We start from the raw sequence: 23,184 nt of genomic DNA, 5'->3' as shown, positions 1-23,184 counted from the left end.
CGCAGCTAACGGGCTTCCACTAATGCCGACTCCGTTGGCTCTTTCCCCCCCTGTTGTGTATGCGCTGGCTTTCTTCGGCTCGCTCCTTCCACATTTTGCAGCGTACGAAGTACGCAATGCCTACCCCTGTCCCCCTTACGATGCAACCCCCCCTGTTGGGCTGGGCCTGACAAAGGACCATTTAGAAAACGGGCTGAATTGCGCCTTCCGCCACCAAAAAGTCGCCGTAGGATGTTAATGGCTGGCCATTCCATTTACACTAAGACAGAAAGAGGGAAGGGCGCCACTAACATTACACTATTCCTCCCATCGACCAGGGACTCGAAATGTGTCCGACCATGCGATGGTGCCGGAATGGGGGATCAGATAGCTTTTCGTCTTCGTTTTTGTGATGGTCTGCCCCATAGCCCTCTTCGATAGCAACCTTGGCTACCTCTGCTTCGATGGGTCCTTTTCCATTCAACAAGCCGGCGTTCGTTCGTTCCTGCACAATTCCACCATCATTATTTCGTACATGTGCGCGTTTCCCATCGCGCCTTCTTTGCTTGCCTCTTTTCACCCTTCAGCGCCTTCCCCATTTGGAGTATTGCAGTCCTCGCTCCAGAACTGCCGTGGTTAAAGATTGCGTGGCGATTGCACACCTTCCATTTTGTCTATCGCACTCGCACCTCGAACGGCAACCACTACCGGACCAATCTGTCTCGTTCCTCCTTCCTGACGTGTACGTTTCTTATCAGGACGGACCTTTCCCCGTCTCTTGACCACGTCTACGCTTCCACAAAATTGGCCCAGGGCGGCTCCCACTTCGCATCTCTCTCTCCCCCATCCCGTGTCGTCCATCCAACCCTCTTCTCGCCCATTCAAGACCCACCACGTCCCGTCTCACACGGTGCCGTTTTATTCTCCTTGCCGTCTCTACCGTTTGGCTGTGTTTTCTTTGTTTCGCCAACGCTGCGCGCGCGGACACCATCCCGTCCTCACGGATCCTAGGCTTGGTCTTTGGGTCGTCCAATCTGGAACAGGCTCGCAAAGCTGGTGTTGATCCGGCTTGTCGTCAACCCCAGGCAGTTTGTCTTCCTGGCTTGCTCTTCCCGCCCCGTTCCCTTCGTAAGACTCTCCATCCCCAGTGTCTGCTTGTCGTCGTCCTGAAACAGGGCATACGATGTACAGCAAGCCATTTTCTGAGGTGTTTTAAAAAGCACGAGTATCCCCCATCGGCTCGGGAGGAACTCGACGACAACCTCCGGCACTTATTTGGCCAGTGCAGCAATTTCACCATATCTCGCAATCGATCTGCCCGGCGCAGGTCTCTTATTGCCAATCGTCAAGACACAGCACACCTCCTTGTATGCGCACGCAATAATTCAATACCACCAAAAACGTCCAGCTTCGATAAATGCCATATTCTTTGACGCAGCAGTCAACAAGCCCCGCGCATCGCGTCTCACAACTCACACCATTGACGCTGAAGTAAAACACCGTACAAGGCGATGTCTGAAGCAACTAACCTGCTGCGCCGGCCAGCAGCGTCGCCAAGCAACTACTCTCCGGCAGAAGGACACGCCGAGACCGATGCGCTTCTCAGCGCCGACATCGATGCAACCGTCGACTCCGAGCAAGCACCAACATCGGCATCGATCGGTGGCCGGAAAGATAGCTGGGATGGCGGAGAGGACTTTGCAGGCCTGCCTTGGACGCAAAGGCCGTCCATCTACTGGCTCATTGGCCCCTACGCATTGTTCACGCTGGCGTTTGGTGGCTCGTTGGTACCGAAGCTGAATCTGATTATAGATTTGGTCTGTCGCCAATATTTTGCCGATCGCCAGCACGAGGGCTTCCATGTGCTGCCCGTCGTGCCTGGCGCCAACAACCCGCAGTGCCAGATTGCCGAGGTGCAGCGGAATGTTGCCACTTTCACGCTCGTCCTCAGCGTCATCGTCGGCTCGCTGAGCGCCTTCACGGCGCCTCGTCTCGGCGCTGCATCCGACCGCTACGGCCGCAAAGCCATCATGGTAATTTCATCGTCCGGCGGGCTCGTGGGCGAGGTCATCACTATCCTGGCGGCCAACTACCCCGACATCATTCACTACAACTGGCTGATTCTGGCTTCGGTGATTGACGGCTTTGCGGGCTCGTTTACCGCCGGCAGTGTTGTCAGCCACTCCTACACCAGCGACTGCACGCCGCCTTCCAAGCGCGCCGTGTCCTTCGGCTACATGCACGCCTGCCTCTTCTCTGGCCTGGCATTCGGCCCCTTGCTTGCGGGCTTCTTGGTGGAATGGACAGGGTCGCTGCTGTCCATTTTCTATGTCACGCTATGCTGCCATGCCGTTTTCATCCTCTACATCATTTTCATCCTTCCCGAGTCTCTGTCGCCGCGCCGTCAGAGCATCGCTCGTGAGAAGTACGCCAAGGAGCAGGAGCTGCACGCGATTCAAAATCGTGAATTTGATTTGGCACATGAAGCGGCGGCGGCGTCTGGGCGTAAGACGTGGCTGCCGGCCTATGCCCGGAAAACTATCCTCCGCGTGCGGCGGTCCAACCCGCTGGCTCCTCTCGCGATTTTGTTTCCCAACGGCGCCCACCAAAGACGCGCGCGGCGGAACCTGCTTGTCTTGGCCACCATCGACACACTGCTTCTCGCAGCCGCAATGAGCTTGGGCGGCGTCACCCTCCTGTACACCGAGTTCATGTTCCACTGGGGCAACTTTGAGACGTCCGCCTTCATCTCCCTCGTGTCCATGGTGCGCGTTGTCGTGCTCATGGGCATCTTCCCCGTCATCAACTACTTTTTCCGTGTGCGCCCCGCTGCGCGCCAGCGGCGGATCTCGGGCGAGGCGCCGAGTGAGGCCAACAGAGGCGCCGATCGTCTGGACATTTTCCTCATTCGCAGTGCCATCTTCTCGGACGTGCTCGGTGTGGCCGGTTATATCTTTGCACGGAAGCCAGCCGTGTTTGTTCTATGCGGCATTGTGACGGCCTTTGGCGGCCTGGGATCTGCAACGATCCAGTCCTCGCTCACCAAGCATGTTTCTCCCGACCGGGTTGGCCAGCTCCTCGGCGCCATCGGCCTCCTCCACGCACTCTCACGCGTCTTCGCCCCTATGATTTTCAACGGCCTGTATGCCGCGACGGTCGGCAGCTACCCGCAGGCTGTGTTTGTACTGGTGACCGGTGTCTTCTCTTTTGTCTTCCTCCTGGCCTTCCTCGTCCGACCACACGGTATGCATCTCCCTTGCTGCTCATTGCTTATCCATTGACTCCTCAATAACCCATACTAACCAGTCAGTCTTTTTGGATGACTCTATCCACAACGAAGAGGAGGCACCGGTTTCTTCGCGTCGCGCCGTTGCTGCGCAAAATGACGTTCTGGGGGATGATGAGGTCGTGCAGCAATTCTAATACAATTGCAGGCCGGCAATGCAATACAGAAGTCTCGTTTTTGCCGCGAGCTTATGACTTTTTTCTTTCATTGGTATCATTAGTTCCTTTCCGTCACACCATTTTCTGTCCGTTTACGACCGCGATTCCATTTTTTATTTCGTTTTATTTTTTTGTATATCTAGTACTCTCCTGGCGATTCCCGCTTTGTTTATATTGTACCGACTGCACATGCTTGGTTATCTTACGATCTGACAGAGAAGGTGGACAGAAGTGCGTGTTGTGTTGACGCAGCGCTTGAGCAATGACTATTCTTATGTTATGCTGCATTTTGGAACTTGGATGCACTATATTTTTATTCGCATTTTTTGTCACTGCGTGACAATCACGTGCGGACCTCCTACCATTTCATTTGTGTGAGAGGTTGTTTTTAAGCATCGTTAGTGGTTTGCCTTCCTAAAACGGCAGTTGCGGCTGCACTGTGGGTCACGTATTTCGCGGCTGCAACAACGGAAAGAACAGTGATGTCAGTTCGCTTTGCAGGGAGTGCTGTGGACTCAGCTCCGCACTAGAGCCGTCGTGCACTCTTCCACGGCTTGGATCGGCCTTACTCCTCTCCCACGTTTTTTTCACGCCAATCGGAATCCGATCATCTAGATTCTTTTAAGGTGGACGGTTTTTTGGCCAAACAAAACGACTAGGGAATAAAAACTACAACCACCTCGAAGCCAGCAATCTACGACGCCTCCGATTCCTCCCGTCCATCGATCACCACACTTGACTCATAAGACTCGCTAGAGTACGCATGGAACCATGACAAAAACGCCACCGGACTCGCCCGCCGTCTCGTCCCGAGAGGAGAACGCGGCTCGGACCCTTGCCGAGCACCTGCCACAGGGCTACACAGCTGACTTCGTCCCGGAGGACCAGCAGCAGACGGCGCCGGGGAGCACTGCGCCATATGCAGACAAGGACCGGCCCGCCGCTGGCGGACGCAACCCCAGCGGCGACAGCGGCGCCAGCGGTGGTGCATCGGAGCCGCATCTCAACACACCGTCCCTAGCTCCAGCCGCATCCACATCGGCGTCCATACGGTCCGGCAGAGACGAAGCTGAAGGCGAAGCGGGAGCGGAGCAGCGCGAGGAGATCTCCTCGCTGCATCTGCAAGGCGGCGATGTTCACCGGTCCCTGTTCCGCATGGCCGAGGCACCGGCGCGGATGCAGGTGCTGCAGAGCCAGCCGCTCCTGACACCCTCTCCGCTGTCTCTCTCCACGACAGCCTCGCCCGCGCAAGACCATGCCTCGGCTTCGCAGCCTTCACAGAGACCACCGCAGCAGCAGCAACCGCAAGCACAGCAACAGTTGAAACAACCATCTGCAGGGCCTGCACAGCTCCCCAACAGACCACTCCACCGACGAGCCGCGACGTTCCACGACCGGTACACACCCAGCGAAGTGAGCAGCGTGACTGGCGGCCCCAACGGCGACGGCAGCGAGCACGGAAGCGAGCACGGCGGGCACGGCGACAGAGACGGGCCCCAGATGCAGGTGCGCGACCTGCTGGCGCCGCAGGGTTTCCGCCGCGATTTTGTGCTGCAACAGGTCCGGCAGCGCCAGCTGCAGGAACGCGAGGCGACGATGCAGCGGCGGCGGACACACCTGCGCGAGCGGCGGGCCTCCGCGTTTCGTGCCGTGAAGATGCCGATTGCGCGCAACTTTGTCGAGTTTCTCGAGCTCTACGGCCATTTTGCCGACGAAGACCTGGAAGCGTCTGACGACGAGGAGGATGAAGGCGGTGCCGAGGAGCAGGTCGAAGAGGAGTACGAGGAAGTAGAAGAAGAAGAACAAGAGGGACGAAGAGGCATCGAAGACGTGGAGCGTGGGATGGGAGCCGGCGGTGGTCTTCGGCGGCGGCCGCACGAACGGCAGCCACTGCTTGGCCGGCGGACGTCTGGTGCTGTTGTGGCCTCGGCGAGCGGCGACGCCGCTGGCGACGGCAGTGGCAAGGCCAAAGCCGGCATGTCCCAGGCCTTTTTCACGCTGCTCAAGGCCTTTGTCGGCACGGGCATCATGTTTCTGCCCAAGGCCTTCAACAACGGCGGCATGGTCTTCTCGACGGTCACCCTGCTCATCGTCTCCATGCTGTCCATGGGCGGCTTCGAGCTGCTGCTGCGCTGCCGCCAACGGTATGGTGGCGGCTACGGCGACATTGGCCTGGCCATTGCGGGCCCGCGCATGCGCAGCCTGATCCTGGGGTCCATTGCGCTTTCGCAGTTGGGGTTTGTGTGTGCCGGCATTGTCTTTGCAGCCGAGAATCTGGCGTCGTTTGCGTCTGCCGTGGCGCACGCCCACACGCGCCGCAATCCTCTTGATGGAGGAGGAGGAGAGGGAGGCGTGGACGACAGCGTCCTGTCGACCAACGCCTTTATTGCTCTCGAAGTGGCCGTGCTGATCCCTCTCGGTTTCGTGCGCGACATTGCGCGCCTCGGCCCCGCCGCCCTGCTCGGCGACGTCTTCATCGCCATCGGCCTCGTGTACATGTACACGTACGACGTGGCTGCCATTGCGGCGCGCGGCTGGCGCGTGCACGAGACGGTCGATCTGTGGTTCAACCCGTCGGGCTATGCGCTGACAATCGGCGCCGCCATCTTTACCTTTGAGGGCATCGGCCTCATCCTGCCCATCCAGTCGTCCATGGCCCGCCCCGAGCGGTTTCGCTGGCTGCTCGGCGTCGTCATGGCCATTATCACGGCGGCGTACATCTCCGTCGGCGCGCTTGGCTACGCAGCGTTTGGCACCGGCACCAAGACCGAGGTCATTGACAACTACCCCCGCGCCAGCGCCCTCGTGCAGACCGTGCAGTGTCTGTACGCGATTGCCGTGCTGGCGGGCATGCCGGTGCAGCTCTTCCCCGCCGTGCGCATCATCGACGGCCGCCTCTTCCGCACCAAGTCGTCTTCTGGCAACGGTGCTGTCTACTACCGCTCGGGCAAACGCGACCCGCGCATCAAGTGGGCCAAGAACGCCCTGCGCACTGCGCTGACGGTGGCCTGCGGTGCCGTCGCCGTGCTGGGCGCCGGCCACCTCGACCGGTTTGTGGCCCTCATTGGGTCGCTGGCCTGTGTTCCGCTGCTCTTCATCTACCCGCCGTATCTTCACTACCGGGGCATGGCGGACGAGTCGTCGGCGCTTCTTCGGGTCCTGGACATTGTCCTGATGGCCGTCGGCACCGTTGCCATGATTTACACAACGATCGTGACCGTGCAGGGCGGGTTATGAGCTGAGGATGTATTCTTTATGTTGCTAGATTGAGACTGTGGGCGGGGCTGCTATTGTTTCTCGGATCAAAAGCGTTGCAGTGCATATACGCCTCTATGATGGTATTGGATTCAAAATTGTCTTTGGGATTGAGCGGGCGTTCCAAAATGGTTGATGGTTTATACGTAAGTCGTCTGATATATGTCACGATAAGCTATCGAGGGAGTCGAAATGAAAATACGAATACACGTTAGTTATATTGTGACGTCGAAATATATCCCATAAAACTACAATATTTTCGACATAAAAATAAAATACACAGAAATAATCCTGATCAACAAATACGACGTCACGGCGTCCTATGAGTTCCTTATGTATGTTGTAGTATGTCGTTGAAAGCCAACGTCAGTAAAGTGGAAAGTGCATCACGTGAGCTCGCGACAGGGGACTTGCCGTTCTTTCGCGTGGCGATCCACCCCGCGATCTTTCACGCCCCCTCGGCTTCAAAACTTACAGTCAACACCTACCCACAGTCGCAACACCTTCCCACCCCACGGATACGAGCAGTCCAATGGAGCTTGTTTTTGAGGTGCCTAGCATACAATGGCCGACGCGGTGACAGCGGACGGTCGTGGCGGCGGCAGGCGACGAGACGGAACGAGACGTCGAACGATTCCCGCCAAAGTACAGAGCGAAACAAACACAACGGACGGACCAGGTAGCAAGCGGAAGCGATCCGATACGACGGGTGCTGTGTCCGGCGATGTGGGTACCCCAGTGGCCGAGGATGCCCCCGCGCCCGGCAGTATCGACGGCGAAGGAGGCAGCATGCCAAAACCAGCGTCGAAACGCAAGACCTCTGCGAAGAGGAAGCCGGCGACGCAGAAGGAGGACAGCAACGATGCCGAGACTGACTCTGGCAAAGGCCCGACCCCGCGCAAGGTCGATGCCTGGCCCGAGTGGTTCCGTGACCTGGAAAAGACGCACCGCGCCCTGAACCTGGTCTACACCATCTGCTGCACGCGCAAGCACCTGTTGACGACGTTTGCGACGATCAAGACGGCCGTCGAGTCCAACACGGGCCGTCCGCTGCTCGAGAGCGACGTGGCCGCCGTGGCGGCGCTCCTGTCGCTGCACTTCAACAGCGGCAGCAGCTCTGCTGACGCCGCCGGCACGATCCGCTTTGCCTATGTGGACGAGCTGTCGCTGCAGGTCGACATCCAGGGTGCAGAACGTGACACCACCTTCAAGACGGGGGCGACGAGCCGGACCCGGAACAATTTGAAAGCCCAGGGCCCGGCAGCCGACGCGTCCGTGGGCGGCATCACAGGTCGAGAGGCGATGAAGGTGCGGCCAGACGGAGGCGTCTACGACGAACAGGGCACGCAGGGCCAGCCGCTGCACAAAGAGGTCCTGTATTTCGAGTTTATCGACGAGGGCCTCAAGCGGGAGGTCGCTAACCCGAAGACGGGTGAGCCGACAAAGTCGACACGCATGCTGCGGGACGAACAGCTGCGGATGCCCGTGTACGGACAGAAGCAGATGACGGCGCTCATCGAAAAGCGCAACCGGCGGTTTGCGGCGGCCGTGAATGCATTTCTGGACCGGTGCGAGGGACTGGAGGGAGACAGAGAGGCGACCGACCCCGTCGAGTGTTTGAAAAGCGAAGCGGAGGCATTTATACCCGTCCCGAGCCCCGAAGAGGGTCTTGTTGACGCGCGGCCATCGCGAAACAACGGCGACACAGACTGCGACGACAACAGCAATAACGGAATCCCGCCGACGATTCCGGCGGAACGGAAGACGATCCCCGAGATTGTGGACGAGCTGAAGAACAGCCCGTGGTACTCGGGACAGGTGGTCCCTGACGGCCACCGCGTGTTCGAAGAGCAGGAGCCCGTGTACGGCGACCTGGGTTTTCTGCTGAGCCAGGACACGGTCAACGCGCTGTACAACGCCAAAGGCATCACGCAGTTCTATGTGCACCAGGCCGAGGCCATCAACGCGCTGCACGCGGGCCGCCACGTCGTGGTGTCGACGTCGACGAGCTCGGGCAAGTCGCTCATCTTCCAGCTGCCTGTGGTCCACGCGCTCGAAGAGGACCCGTTCACGCGCGCCATGTACATCTTCCCGACCAAGGCGCTCGCCCAAGACCAGAAGCGCAGCCTGCGCGACCTCCTGGCATACATGCCGAACCTGTGCGATGTTCTGGCGGAGACGTTCGACGGCGATACGCCGTGGAAAGAGCGCGACCGCATCCGCGAGGAGGCGCGCGTCCTCTTCACGAACCCCGACATGCTGCACGCAGCCATTCTGCCGCAGGAGAGCCGCTGGCGCTCGTTCTTACAGCGGCTGCGCTATGTCGTGGTCGACGAGCTGCACTACTACAACGGCCTCATGGGCTCGCACATGGCCTTTATCATGCGCCGGCTGCGGCGCGTGTGCGCCACGCTCGGCAACCGCTCGGTGCGCTTCATCTCGTGCTCGGCCACGGTGGCCAACCCGCGGGAGCACTTTGAGACCATCTTTGGCGTCATGGACTGGGAGCGCGACCCGGAGCAGACGTCGCCCGTCCAGCTCGTCGACTTTGACGGCTCGCCGTCTGGCCGAAAGGAGTTTCTCTGCTGGAACACGCCCTTTCGCGTGCCGGGCGATCCGGCCAGCGGCCGCGGCAGCGCGCTCTACGAATGCGCGCGGCTGTTCTGCGAGCTGATCCTGCGCGGCGTGCGCGTGATTGCCTTTTGCCGCGTGCGCGAACAGTGCGAGAAGCTCGTCGGCGCCGTCCAGCAGGAACTGGAGCGGCGCGGACGCCACGAGTGCCTGTCGCGCGTCATGGGCTACCGCGGCGGCTACACCGCGCACGACCGGCGACGCATCGAGGCAGACATGTTTGCGGGCCGCCTGGTGGGCATCGTGGCGACGACGGCGCTGGAGCTGGGCGTCGACATTGGCTCGCTCGACTGCGTCATGACGTGGGGCTTCCCCTACAGCATCGCCAACCTGCGACAGCAAAGCGGGCGCGCGGGACGGCGGCGGGGGCGCGACTCGCTGTCGATTCTGGTCGGCGACTCGTTTGCGACGGACCAGTACTACATGCAGAACCCGGACATGCTGTTTGACCAGCCGCACGGCTCGCTGCAGGTCGACCTCGCCAACATGCTGGTGCGCGAGGGCCACGTGCAGTGCGCCGCGTACGAGATGCCGATCCGCCCCGCGGACGACGAGCAATACTTTGGCCCCGGGCTGGCGGCGCTCTGTGCGGAGCGCCTCGTGCGCGACGAGATGGACTGCTTCCACTGCCACGACCACTTCCGCCCGCAGCCGTGGAAGCTGGTGGCGATCCGCGACACCGAGGACGACCACTTTGCCATTGTGGACATTGGCCACAACCCACCGATTGTGCTGGAAGAGCTGGAGGCGTCGCGCGCCACGTTTACCATCTACGACGGCGCCATCTTCCTGCACCAGGGCACGACGTACCTGGTGCGCGAGTTCAGCCCGGACCAGGGCTTGGCGCGCGTGGAGCGCGTGCGCGTGGACTGGACGACACAGCAGCGCGACTTCACCGACATCGACCCCATTGAGACGCAGGCGATCCGGCGGATTGGCGAGGGGGGTCCGGCGGCGCGCGACAGCCCGGACGCGGCGCGCGCGTACTTGGGCAAGATCCGCATCTCGCAGACCGTCTTTGGCTACTTTAAAGTCGACCGCCGCGAGCGCATCCTGGATGCCGTGCAAGTGGACAACCCGCCGGTGGTCCGCTACAGCCGCGGCGCCTGGGTGGACGTGCCCGCGTCGGGCCTGGCCGTGCTCGAGCGGCGGCGCCTGCACATGGCCGCCGCCATCCACGCCGCCGAGCACGCGGTGCTGAGCCTGCTGCCCAACTTTGTCATCAGCCTGCCCGGCGACGTGCGCACCGAATGCAAGAGCGGCCTCAAGGAGTTCCAGAACCGCCCGGTCACCCAGCGCAAGCGCCCCGCCCGGCTCACGTTCTACGATGCCAAGGGCGGCGCCGGCGGCACGGGCATCACGGCCAAGGCCTTTGACTTTGTCGACCTGCTGCTGCAGCAGGCCCTGACGCGCATCGAGAGCTGTGCCTGCGGCCTGTACAATGCTGGCGACGCGCTGGCGGCCGCGCGCGGCTGTCTCGAGTGCATTGCATCGCCCAACTGCCACGAGGCCAACCTGGTCATGAGCAAGGCCGGCGCCGTCGTCGTGCTGCGCAGCCTGCTGGGTCTGCCCATTGACGAGTACGCGCTGCCAATGGGCCCGGAAGAGGGCATCCCGGCCGGCCCGGAGACGGTGGTGCTGGCCACGCCCGTCCCGGGCGTGCATGCGGTGCCGGCAGTCAAGATGGAGCCACTCGAGATGCAGTCGCCGCCGAACTATTCGACACAATGAACGAATATACGGCACTGTTGATTCTACAGAAGACGTATCAAATTTGACCCATTGACTCATTTAACTCCATTCACATGTCTCGAGGCGAACGAGCGGGCAAGAGAGCGAACGCTTCTGCTGGAAATGTAAAAAGGTTGGAAAAGACCAAGACATAATGGCAAGCATAACGGATGGCTTCATTGTTGGATTTGAGCCGGATGCCATGGGAGGTCTTCGAATATTGTATAGCTGCATTCCATGCGGAGGAGATGCCGTTCGTACTTGCCTCGTCATATGCGGCGCCAGATCCAGCCGAGGTATCTAGCTGTTCCCCAACTTCCTGGCTTTGGGGCGCTCCTTCCCCGCAAACCCTACCTAACCTTTTCTGCCTTTGTACCTTCCCAGCGTGGTGGCGCAAGTCACTCGGCGCTACTGATTCATAAGACCGGTACTTTGCGCCTGCTGTAACTTTTATTTGGGGAAGTCGCTCCCGGGCAGGTCTAGTTTCTACGTTCTAGCCGATGACCGTGCAAATGGAATGCATGGTTCGGCAGGCTCGTTTCGATGGTGTACGCCGTAGTATATTCTTGCTCGACAGCATTATTTATCTTTCGGTGCTCAAGTCTTTCTAGTCCGTCTCAGCCTTTGCAAAAGACGTCCTTCTTGCTAGTTCTCGACATTGCGCTCGTTCCTTCCTCCTTCATCCCGTCTTGTTGCATCTCATCGTCGCCGGAAAGATCGACTGACACGTGCCTCGGCTCTTTCCACTTACGTCATCCGCCAACCACCAGCCTCACCTCGTCTTCCTTTTTCTCCTTTCACAACTCTTTTCTTCCTACATCCACAGCTTCTCATCTCCGTCTTCAATCGCCGCCATGTCTGACAACGCCGACCCCGATGTCATCCGCGTGTCCTACGAGGGCCGCGTCGCCGTCCTGACCATTGACAACGCCAAGAAACTCAACGCGCTGTCGGTGGGCCAGTACTATGACCTAGCCGTCAAGCTCAGCGAGATTGCCAAGCGCGACGACATCTATGTCACTCTTCTGACGGCCAACGGCCGCTTCTTTTCCGCGTGCGTACATACCAGTGTGATGGTTTTTTTTGGTTTTTTTTAATGTTTTTTTTTTTCCTCTCCTTGTTGGGTCAATCATTTGCTGACAGAATAGCGGCGCCGACGTCTCCCTTGCAGAGGGCACCCCCCTCGGCCATGGCCGTGACGCCCACCGGCACTGGCTGCGCTCGTTTGTGGCCAACAACCTCAACATTGCCCGCGCCTTCTACACGCACCCCAAGATCCTGGTCGTCGGCCTGAACGGCCCGGCCATCGGCCTGTCGGCGGCGCTCGTCGGTTTCGCCGACTTTGTCTACTGCACGCCGTCGACCTTTTTGCTGACGCCCTTCAGCTCGCTCGGTCTCGTCGCCGAGGGCGGTGCGTCGCTGGGTCTTGTGCAGCGCCTCGGCCGCTCCAAGGCCAACGAGGCCCTGATTATGAGCAAGCGCATCTCGAGCGCCGAGCTGCTGCAGACGGGCTTTGTCAATGCCATCTTTGACGGCGAGGACGCCGCGTCCGACGCGGCCTTCCACAAGCGCGTGCTCCGCGAGATCGACGACCGCCTGGGCGACCACCTGATTGGCGACTCGATGCTGGGCATCAAGCGGCTGATACGCCGCGCCGACGACGAGACGCTGGACCGCCAGAACGTCAGCGAGGTGTTTGCCGGCCTGGATCGCTTCATGACCGGCGTGCCGCAGGAGGAGTTCCGCAAGCTGGCCATGGGCGAGAAGCGGCACAAGCTGTAAAGCTAATGTTACGGCGAAAGCAAAAAGAAGAGAAGACAGAAGAAAAGACATAGAACAAAATGTACAGCGCAAATGCTAATTTTGGATGGCCATCAATCACACCGGGATCTTGGATGTTGTGAATTGTATTGAAATCTCTTTTCTTGTATCATCATTGGCTCTTTATTCATTGTATATATACTACCGATTCTGTCTCCGTCTGCGGCTCTCCGTTTATTTACTTTTTGTCTATGCCAACAGTCCAAAAAGCAGGCTCGTCTTCTTCCAGTACTCCTGCGCAGCCTTGGTAATGCGCTGCCGTGGCGTCTTGCTACCACTGTCGTTGGACTCTTCCTCGGACAGGCCCGTGCGTCGGAACACTGCGTCTTCCAGTTCGGCCATGCCTCGCTTCTTCGTCTTGTCTGCCTTGCCGGCGACACTGCCCAAGCTGCACTGCAGCCAGGCGATATCAAAGAGCCATTGCTTCAGCAGATCCTTGCGGTCGTCCGCGGACAACGTGGTTGCGGATGCAGCATCTTGCTTCTCTCCACCAGACGCCTCGCTCGCCTCCTTTTGATTTTCCTTTTTCAGAGTCGTGTCACCGTCCTCCTGGAGGTAGTCGGTCGTCTCCAGCAGCGCGGTCCACTGTTCACCGAGCTGCTGGGAAACCTGCTGCTTCAGCTGGGCAACGGCGGCCGGGCTCCAGAGGTCCATGCCGGCCGTGCCCATGGCAGTCGACAGGTCGCGCAAAAATTTGAAGACACCAGGCGACGGCGTCGAGGGCAGAGCGGCCGACTGGCCCACGGCATCCCAGAGAACGCGACCGGCCACCGTCTTGCGTGTCAACGTCGTGCGGGTAAACTGCTCCAGCGGCGGGGCAACAACGACGCGGACAATGGCCGCGTGCAGTTCGGGGATGATGGCCAAGCCGAGCTGTCTTGTGGCTGCCGACGCGGACGACGTGGCCGGCCGCCGGCCGCGAATCTCGCGCAGCACGCGCACGAGGTACATGGCAATGTTGCCCTTGGTGGTCGGTGCCAGTTCGTCGGACGAGGCGACAGCCGCCCATTCGGTCGTGATTTGAGCATTGAGCTCCTGGAAGGCAGTGTCGAGGGCTGCCTCGAGCCGGTCGTGCAGTGTCTGTGGGTCGTCCTTGCTCAGCAGCTGCTGGCGCTGCGCAATCGTGTCCTCGTCCTCGACAATGTCGTCCACGTCATTGTCCCAGCGCTGCCGCCGCAGCTGGTCAACGACGGCAGCAACATCGTCGACGACATGACGCCACGTCACGTACGAGGCGACAGCCTTGGCGACAGCATCGCTGCGGCCATGCAGGCGCGTGACGACGTCGCGGACAAAAGCCACAGCGCCCTCGGACAGGTCAGTGTCAACAGCCTGATGGTCGTCGTGCTTGGTACTGCTACTGTTTGTGCCCCACAGCTGCGCGTGGCGGTCCGTCACACCGTCCTGCCACGAGGCGAGCGTGGCAGCGACCTCGGATCCGACCAGCCGCAGCTTGGCAGCCTTGGTGGCGAGCACCTGCAGCATCTGCTGGTTGAAGACGGCACGGATCTTGTCGAGCAGCTCCGACGGATCGAAGCCGCGCGCCTTGCTGCTGTCGCGGATCCAGAGCTGCAGCACGCGTGTGCGCAGATCCACAATGGCGTGCATGTCGAGGTACCGCCGAATCACCAATGGAGTAGTGCCTTGTGCCGGCTTTTCAGACGATGCGTCGGCCGGTGGCTGCTGTTCCAGTGCTCGCTGGAGGCCCGCCACAAACACCTCGCTGCCACGCTGGGCCCACTTGGCGAGCATGTCACGGGCCTGGGTGGCATCGAGGTCGTCGTGGCGGATGTAGGGCTTAAAGTACTGCACGTCCTCGCCGCACCAGCGGGCATACACATCCAGGCGCAGACCCTCGACCTGGCGCAGGGCGTCGTCGTCGAGCAGCGCCCGCCGCTTCAGGCCCAGCAGGGCCTCGGGCAGCCGGTGCGGCAGCAAGGCCTGCACGTCCAGGAGTGTCTTGGTGTAGAGTGCCAGGCCACGCAGCACGTTGTCGGCCTTCCACGACGCCCGGTGGTCCGACGGCTGCTGCTGCTGCTGCTGCTGTCCCGGTTCACTCTGGTGGTTGTTCTGGTGCTCTTCTTCGTCCATCTCAAAAGCGAGTGCCATGGCCTGGCTGCGGACGTGTAAGAGCTGCCACAAGACATCGCGAGCGCCCGAGGTGGTGGCCAGGCTGTGGGCACACAGGGTGCGCAAAAGGTCGTCTCGTGCTGACGCTGCTGCAGATACGGTGTGGTGTCTGTCTCGTTGCTCTCGTGTAATGCTGCCATCGTTGTCTTCGTCCTCGTCGTTGGCACCACCACCTATTCTGTTGTTGTTGTCGTCGTCGACGTCAACGTCCTCGACCTCGTCGGCGTCGTCCGCTGCCGCTGTTGACTTGTCCAAGGCGGACGCAGGGACCGCGCGCTCAACAACTTCAATCATGTCTCGGAGCCGCCGTCGCAGGCTGCCGAGTGACCGCTCAGACGCTTCGATGGACGCGAGCACGGCGGCGTCCTGCAGTGCTGCCTGCTTTGATCTTGATTTTGTGCGGGGCGGGCCGCCGTTCGTGTCGTTTATGCCAGACAACAAGAGCCGGCTCAGCACAAGAACTTTGGACGCCAGCATCAACCGCTCTCCCCAGCTTTGCTGCTGCGGCTGCCGCTGCTGATGCTGCTGCTGGCGGTAGTGGTTCCGTTGTTGTCGAGCGGATTTGCCCGTCTTGGAGGCGTGGCCGGCGCTGTAGTCTGGGTTCGAGCGCGACAGCAGGCGGCCGACAGTGCGCGAACAGGCCTCGAGCAGCCGTGCGCGAGCAGCCAGGCTCAGGGCAGACTGCTCCTGCTCGTGGTCGACAAAAGAGGCCAGCGCCGTCACTTTGCCGCCCACAACGGCACGGCCGCAGCGCCCGCCCATGCCGGCCAGCGTGGACTGGGCGCCCTCCATGTCGGTGCGCATCTGCACAATGGTCTCGGCCGTACCGAGCAGCTCGCGGTAGGAGCCGCCGACCTGCGTTCGCAGGCGGGTGGCTTTGTCGTCGGCCTGGACATGGAGGCTTTTGTGGATGGCGCGGATCTGAGGAAGGGTGTGTTTGGACGAGAAAATCTGGGCCGAGGACGTCAGAAGACCGACGTCTGGTTCGGCGGCGACCATCGCGGAGTCGGGAAATGGGCGGAATGGACGGCGGGAAGAGCGATGTGGCCGGCTTCGTCGAGTGTTGGGTGATGCAATGGCTGCAAGACGGTGATGTCGACTGTTTTGTGGCCGTGAGATGATACGTGTGCAGCTCCACCAGCAGCGGGAAGGTGCCCAGGGGGTGTTGGAATAGTGGATTGGCCAATAGGGCAGGTCCGCGCACATTAGTGGTCGTAGTTTGCAAGGAAGGCGCTATGGGCTAACGACACGGCACAATCCAATGTCCTATAATGAGACAAATAGACATCCAAAGAGATAACATGGCCTCATCTATTTCGAAAATATTGCAAAAATACCATTCGTCTTACAGCTCGCTCGCTACATCTCACACTTTGTCGTAGCGTCTACTATATCCCAGACGTCGACACGCCCGTTGCCTCTGGCCGGTCGTTCTTAACAGCATCTACATAATCGTCCCACAGTTTCTCGACTTTGTGGCCCAGTAGTCCCGGCCAGAAGGCGGCGCCATCGTAATGCTCCAGCCGCAGCTTCTCGTTGATGCGGCGCACTGTGCCGTCACCGAACCGCCGTTCCAAGTACTCCAAAAAGTACGCCGTGTGCTGGTAGCCGCCATCCCAACGGCCAATCGCCGCAGGCTCGCGCTTCCAGTGCGGCGGCGACAGCGCACACTTGAGCCGCACCCAGTCGGCAATGCCTTCGACCAGTCCGCCGGGGCACGTGCCGCGGCCGTCCCATTGGTAGCAGTGCACCAGCTCGTGCGTCAGCACGCCGGCAATCTCGGCCGTGGCCCGCTGCTTCCGCGGCTGGATGCCCGCAATGTACCGCAAGCTGAAGTGGATCTCCTTGTGGTCGCCGTCGAGCTCCGAGCCCGTCGTGTAGGCTACGCCGTCCATGTCGCGCAGAATCACCGTGACGGAGCGGGTCGGCGTGATGTGCGTCTCTGGGTCAGCGTACCAGGCATTGCGGCCGTACAGCAGGCGCTGCACGTTGCCCACGGCCTGCTGCAGCACGGCAGAAACGTTCACGGCGCCCAGGAACACATCGGCACCCTCGTGGTTGACATCCCGGATCTCGAGGCGCAGCTTCGGCTTGGGGTACGCCGGCGGCTCGGTGATGCGGTCGCTGGACCGTGCATCGGCTGCGTGGTTGCCAGCGGCCTCGCTCGAACTGCCCTCTGGGGGCATCGGCGTCGGAGCCGGCGGAGCAGCTGTGCTGGATGCCACAGGCGTCTCGTTTCCGCTGTCAGCCGTCATCGTCGCCGTGTCGTCGAGAGTAGACTTGGGACGGTTGACCAGCACACGTTTGACCGTCATGAGACGTGCGGGGGACGAGTTGGGAGTGCAGAGCACTGCAAGAAGGGGCAGGCTATTCGGATCGGCTGGGCACTGGACGGAAAGCAACGTGCAGGCCCGCAAGTGTCTCTGGCTGGATGGCTAAATATATTGTGTTGGTCGCTGTCTGTGTCGTGTCGTTTGAGGCATCGTGCAACATTCTGTAAGCGAGAAGGAGCGCCTTACAACGGTGGGCATCCGCTAAACGTACCGACTACAAAAGGCATCTCCAATAGCCCCTTTCTAGGCGACACAGGCGGCCAGCTTTGACTACTGAGCTTTCAGACACGGCAAAACGCGGGGCCATATCGCCCGAATACAGGGCTCTTCAGTGGCCAGAAGTAGCCACTACAACCACTACAACCACTAGTATCTTAATCTTACCAGCGGCCAAGCCCGCCCAACCGCTAAAACGCCACCGAACGCGACTCCAGGGCACTAGCGCACTTTGCTACAGCAACAGACGCGGCTGGAGAGACCACCAACACGAGGTAGTGGGGGGACCACCAAACATAGGGGTAAGACAGCTTTGGCGAGGCAGGTGCAGGCACAGGGCGACGTGCCGAGCTGCGGTTTCCTGTTTTGGCTTTGTTGACGCAAAACACTCTGGACACTTTAATTTTGGCGATCTGGGTGGCTCCTTCCCTGTGGCCCGTCGAGCCACATCATACCCACACGCTATTTTCTCTCCTATCGAGATATTCAGAGGCTTCATTCCTCAACCACAACTCACGACGGAGTGCACACGCCCAACTCCCCTCCATTCCTCCCACCCCCCCCCAAAGCGCAACGTCGTCCACAGTCCACCGTGTGTGCCGTGCGTTGGCCGACGCGAGGAACCCTGTTTGTTTGCCTCCTGCAGCCGCATCGCATCCAGAGCATAGTAATCCTGATATTGAGTAAGCAAATTCGACGACGACACAACGACGACCAGATACGGCCAATTCTTTCGACTCGTTTCAACTGCGACTACACGACGGCCCATTCACTGCGTTGCATTGACGGCCGCTAATACCGGACCCGCGCGTCGCCGACGTGCCCCCCTTTCGCGCTCCCCGCCTCCACCCTCCTCGACCTACCCGCCATGGCCGATAAGATCACCCTCGACCAGGTCAACGAGCTGCTGGGTGTCTTGCGCACCGACGCCTCTGTTGAGACCAAGGTGCAGCTCGTCACCGCCGCCAAGTCGGGCATCAAGCAGCATAACGTGCCCGACCATGCGATCCCCGTCCTCTTCGAGGCCCTGCGCACCGCCTCTTCCTCGCAGCACGCCGCCCTCGTCAATGCCGGCTTCACGGGCCTCAACCACCTGCTGACGCGGTTGTCCCGTCAGGAACCCAAATTTCTAGCCAAGGAAGCGGCGCGCACGCTGCCGCTTATCGTCGAGAAGCTCGGCGACGTCAAGGAGAAGTACCGTTCGCTCGCGCAGCAGTCGCTCGTCACGCTTTACCAGGCCGCGCCCATGGACGTCGAGCGCTCGCTGCGCAACACCGCCATGACGGGCAAGAACCCGCGCGCCAAGGAGACCAGCATGCAGTGGCTGTTGCAGATGCACCACGAGCACAGCCTGCCCTTTCGCGCCTACGTCCCTGTGCTGATGGAGCTGCTCGAGGACGCCGACGGCATGGTGCGCGACGCCGCCAAAGCCACGGTCATCGAGCTGTTCCGCGGCGCGCCCAGTGCCGCCAAGACGGACCTCAAGAAGCAGCTCAAGAACTTCAAGGTGCGGCCTGCCATTGAACAGGCCATTGTCAAGGAGCTGGCGCCCACGGGCGCCTCTTCTGCGTTGTCGTCTGCCGCGGCGGAGCCTGCCCCGCGCCCCGACTCCGCACGCGCCGTGCGGCCCCAGGCGCCTCTGTCGACGGCCTCGAGCTTTGCCGCCAGCGTCTCGTCTCTCAGCGAGCGGCCCGTCACGCCCATGCCCGACGCCAGCCGTGCCGAGTCCGTCGAGCCGGCATACGTCAACACGCAGCGCGAGCTCGACGACATTTTTAAGGAGATGCACGTCTGGTTCGAGGGCAAGGAGACGGAGCAGAACTGGCTGAAGCGCGAGGAGAGCGTCACGCGGCTGCGCCGTCTTCTGGCCGGAAACGCTGCCGACTATGCCGACGCCTTTTTGAACAACGCCCGCGCGCTGCTCGACGGCATCATCAAGGCCATCGTCACCCTGCGCACCAGTCTGTGCAAGGAGGGCTGCAGTCTGATTCAGGACATGGCCACGACGTTCGGCCCCGGCATCGACCCCATGGTCGAGATTCTGCTGCAGACGCTTGTCAAGCTGTCTGCGGGCACCAAGAAGATCAGCTCGCAGCTGGCCAACACCACCGTCGAGGCCATCATCTCCAAAGCCACATACAGCACACGCATCCTCCAACACGTCTGGGGTGCGTGCCAGGACAAGAATGTCCAGCCGCGTACCTACGCGTCGGGCTGGGTCAAGACCATCATCACCAAGGAGATGCACCACAAGAACCATGTGGAGCACTCGGGCGGCCTGGACCTGATTGAGAAATGCATCAAGAAGGGCCTGCTGGACCCCAACCCTGGCGTGCGTGAGCGAATGCGTGCCACGTACTGGTGCTTTTCCGGCGTCTGGCCAGCACGGGCCGAGGTCATCATGACTGGCCTCGATAGCACGGCCCAGAAGCTCCTCCAAAACGACTCCAACAACCCCAACTCGCCCAAAAAGCCCGAGGGCGCGGCCGCCGACAAGGCGCGCCCTGGCCTGGGTTTCTCCAAGAGCACGACCGGCGCGTCCAAGCCCTCGCTGCGCGAGGCGATGCTAGCCAAGAAGAAAGAAACGCTGGCATCGCGCCACCTCCCTGCACGGCCTGGGTCGGCCATGGCTCATTTCTCGCCCGTGCGGACCGTCTCCGGCTCATCCAATGCCTCGGCTTCGTCGGCGGCGGCCCCGTCATCAGGGACGGCAGAGGCCAAGTTTGGTCGTCAGCGCGGCGAAGGTGGTCTGTCAGTTGCGCCCGTGCGGCCCACACGGCGGAGGCCCGAGTTGCACGCGCGGCCGGCCACGGCGGGCCCGTACTCGGTGCGCACACACGACCATCCGTCGGCCGAACAATCCAGTCCTCCAGAGCGGCTGCGCTCCAAGGCGGCGATCACGCCGAAAACGCTGGGCGCCTCTCCTAAGCGGACAGGGCCAGGCGCCGTGCCAGGACCGCGAACGCGACCAGGCCACCACACCACGGCGAGCGACTCAAACCTGCTCACGCCGTCTCGCGCAGTTGCCGCACCGCCTGTCACCAAAACCGCCGCTGGCGGGGCGCACAGACCCGGCGTGACGGCGACAGCATCGTCTCCACGAACCAGCCCGGCGAAGCCCAAGCCTGGCGCAGTTCGCGGCGTAGCAGGTCATAAGGCGACGCATGCTCCCCCAGCCTCGACGAGCCCGTCGCGGGTTCGCAGCAAGCCGGCGCATGCACCCGAACCGGTGCCGGAAGCCGAGCCAGAACCAGAGTTAGAAATCATTGAGAAGGCCCCTGAAGTCGAAATCGAACTCCCTCTGGAGCGCGCTGCTACACCCACGTCCCCCACACCGACCAAGCTTGCAGCGGCAAGAAAAGTAGCCCCTGCTGCCGGTCCCGCCCCCGTGGACGACGACGATGCCTTGAGTGCCATGGTCATGTCACCACCGCTCAAGGTGTATGAGGATCCTTTCTCGGAAGACCAGTCCACGGCCACTCCCACGGCGACAATCTTTGCACCTACGGTGCTAGAAGACAGACCGGTCAACGAAGACGCGGGCAACCTGGCCCGGCTGCCGGACGAGGGTGCCGGTTTGGCTGTGGCGTCGACCATGTCTGCTGACGCTGCTTCCGCGACGACAACCACCGACACAACACGGCTGGAGCCCACTGCCTCGCCCGCTCTGTTCCCATCATCGCCGGAAAAGGCGAAGCAGAACACGCGGCTGCTCGACAGCGGCATTGCCAAGGTCAAGGCCCAGGCCCTGGACGTGCACGGCTTCCGCAAACTGCAGGGCATCATCCGGGAGGCCAGCAACTCGGCCATCAGCAACGGCATGACAACAAAGACGGGCGCGGCCGCACTCTTTACGGACGAGCGGTTCGACGCTCTGCTGCTAGGCCTCTTTGCCTACCTCGAGTCGCCCGTGACCAACGTGCCGCCCGAAAAGGTGCAGGACGTCAAGGCGCAGATCCTGGCGACGATCAAGCTGCTCCTCAAGAAGTCCCGCGACAACTTCCAGCCGCACATCTCGCGCGGCCTCGAGGCCCTGCTCGCGGCGCGGGCCGGGTACGACGCGCGCGCCCACATGGTGGCCGGGCTGGAGCTGCTGGCGGACGAGCTGGTGACGTTGGGCGACGCGGCCGAGATTGCGCTGGTCCTGACACGGGCGCTGACGGACCAGAACGACGGCCCGCACGGCTCTGCCGGTCCTGTGCCTCCCGGCAAGGTCAAGGCCATCACCTCACCGCACTCGCTCAGCATGGGCCTCCACGTGCTCAAGGTGCTTGTGGACGCGCGCCCGGACTTTTACCCGACAGACACGGAGCTGGCGCAGCTGTCGGGCCTTGCGCAGCGGTGCATCGAGAGCAGCGAGTCGGGCGTGCGCATGGACGCGGTGCAACTGTGCGTCGCCATACATGAGCGGGTAGGCGATGCCCGGTTCTGGGGCGCGCTGCGAGGTGTCAAAGACGACCCGAAGTCGCTCATTACGTACTACATTGTGAAACGGCAAAGGGAGCAGTCCGTGTGAGTCTGTCAAGGGGGTGGTGATGAACGGGACAGGTGTACTTTTATTTATCTGCAAAAATAGGAATATTTTTGTGTACATGGGGCCACATTGTTTCCAGTTTCCTGTATTTTTTATTTTTTTCTGCTTCTTTTTTATTTTTCTATTCTGATTTCTTTTTCTTTTTATTTATGATTGCCTCCGTTCCATTCTCTTTTGTAGTGACTAGTTGTAATACCTATTTTACTTTGTTTAAGACATTTTGCTTTCACAACACCTTCCCAGAAAGTGAGATTGTATAAAGACCGTTTGTTATCTTGTCGGTCGTCCCCACGGTCTTCGTCATAGTTCTATATTTTCTATCTGCACCTCTTCGGTATGCAAAAAAGCTCACCGTCTGCAATTCGTCTGGCCGCGCTCTTCGGGACGACGTGAGATCCTCTCGGTTATACAGTCTCCATTGGACATGTCCTATCAAGCTACAGCTTCCTCTGGGTATGGACGTCGTCGATGGCCTCTCTCAGGTCACTTGCCGCATCCCATCGTATTCTCGGACGGCTGTGACTGGGGGACACACTTTCAAGATCGCTGTAACATGTCTTATATTACGTTGTATTGCAGAGTGACTGAATTGCGGAGCTTTTGCTGCGGAAACGGAAATAAAAAGTGAAATGTGAAATGCAAAAGGGAAAAAAGAAAAAAGGTTGCAATGGCGGCCCGCGCGCCCTGGCGAACAGACACTGACGGACCAGCGGTCGCCAAAGGTGATCCCGCAAAATGCTGTCGACGATCAAGTGGGCTTCTGGATTTTATACGTTGTATTTACTGAATTCCTAGGGGTGGGGATGTTGTTCCATTGCATCGTCAGCCTCGTCTTTCCTGTCCTTCCCCTTCCTTCTCCCGTTTGTCTATTGCCATCCGCACCTGCCGTTCTTTCCTTCTGATGTCCTGCCGTTTCGGAGAGAAAATCACGCAGGCGAGCGCTCCAGCCCGTCTTTCCCAACTGGAAAGAACGGCCCTGTCTGTTCCTGTCTGTTCCTGCCTGATCAAGTCAATGCGAGGCGAGACGGCCGATCATCCGTCGGCTTCTGGAAAAGAAAACAGCATGTGTGCGAACACGAAGCTCGTTGGTCGTCAAACACAGGAACCAGG

The 23,184-nt window shown here is 60.5% G+C and overlaps 7 protein-coding genes across 7 annotated transcripts; 4 read left to right on the top strand and 3 right to left on the bottom strand.

Annotated features, from left to right (window-relative positions):
* Positions 1 to 1,490: 1,490 nt before the first annotated feature.
* On the top strand, positions 1,491 to 3,402 carry SPBR_00381 (major facilitator superfamily MFS-1; the record flags this gene model as incomplete). The annotated part of the gene is made up of 2 exons (XM_040758700.1): positions 1,491 to 3,222; positions 3,290 to 3,402. The coding sequence occupies 2 exons, from the start codon at positions 1,491 to 1,493 to the stop codon at positions 3,400 to 3,402; spliced, it is 1,845 nt and encodes a 614-aa protein (XP_040618216.1).
* An 878-nt stretch (positions 3,403 to 4,280) lies between these two features.
* Positions 4,281 to 6,620, bottom strand: SPBR_00264 (uncharacterized protein; the record flags this gene model as incomplete). Its single annotated transcript, XM_040758583.1, has 3 exons — positions 4,281 to 4,542; positions 4,829 to 6,582; positions 6,612 to 6,620. The coding sequence occupies 3 exons, from the start codon at positions 6,618 to 6,620 to the stop codon at positions 4,281 to 4,283; spliced, it is 2,025 nt and encodes a 674-aa protein (XP_040618215.1).
* A 622-nt stretch (positions 6,621 to 7,242) lies between these two features.
* SPBR_00074 (DEAD/DEAH box helicase domain-containing protein) lies at positions 7,243 to 11,040 on the top strand (the record flags this gene model as incomplete). The annotated part of the gene is made up of 1 exon (XM_040758394.1): positions 7,243 to 11,040. The coding sequence occupies one exon, from the start codon at positions 7,243 to 7,245 to the stop codon at positions 11,038 to 11,040; it is 3,798 nt and encodes a 1,265-aa protein (XP_040618214.1).
* Positions 11,041 to 11,894: 854 nt separating this feature from the next.
* Positions 11,895 to 12,822, top strand: SPBR_00895 (enoyl-CoA hydratase; the record flags this gene model as incomplete). The annotated part of the gene is made up of 2 exons (XM_040759214.1): positions 11,895 to 12,098; positions 12,184 to 12,822. The coding sequence occupies 2 exons, from the start codon at positions 11,895 to 11,897 to the stop codon at positions 12,820 to 12,822; spliced, it is 843 nt and encodes a 280-aa protein (XP_040618213.1).
* A 228-nt stretch (positions 12,823 to 13,050) lies between these two features.
* SPBR_00157 (uncharacterized protein) lies at positions 13,051 to 15,990 on the bottom strand (the record flags this gene model as incomplete). Its single annotated transcript, XM_040758477.1, has 1 exon — positions 13,051 to 15,990. One exon carries the CDS (start codon positions 15,988 to 15,990, stop codon positions 13,051 to 13,053), a length of 2,940 nt encoding a protein of 979 aa, XP_040618212.1.
* A 389-nt stretch (positions 15,991 to 16,379) lies between these two features.
* SPBR_00896 (PBSP domain-containing protein) lies at positions 16,380 to 17,306 on the bottom strand (the record flags this gene model as incomplete). The annotated part of the gene is made up of 1 exon (XM_040759215.1): positions 16,380 to 17,306. The coding sequence occupies one exon, from the start codon at positions 17,304 to 17,306 to the stop codon at positions 16,380 to 16,382; it is 927 nt and encodes a 308-aa protein (XP_040618211.1).
* Positions 17,307 to 18,408: 1,102 nt separating this feature from the next.
* On the top strand, positions 18,409 to 22,056 carry SPBR_00088 (uncharacterized protein; the record flags this gene model as incomplete). Its single annotated transcript, XM_040758408.1, has 1 exon — positions 18,409 to 22,056. The coding sequence occupies one exon, from the start codon at positions 18,409 to 18,411 to the stop codon at positions 22,054 to 22,056; it is 3,648 nt and encodes a 1,215-aa protein (XP_040618210.1).
* Positions 22,057 to 23,184: the final 1,128 nt, after the last annotated feature.

The sequence above is a fragment of the Sporothrix brasiliensis genome (assembly GCF_000820605.1).
Source record: "Sporothrix brasiliensis 5110 chromosome Unknown Cont19, whole genome shotgun sequence".
In the NCBI taxonomy this organism is placed as follows: Eukaryota; Fungi; Ascomycota; class Sordariomycetes; order Ophiostomatales; family Ophiostomataceae; genus Sporothrix; species Sporothrix brasiliensis.
The sequence above is the reverse complement of the archived record's forward strand: the minus strand, read 5'-3'. Positions and strand labels throughout refer to the sequence as shown.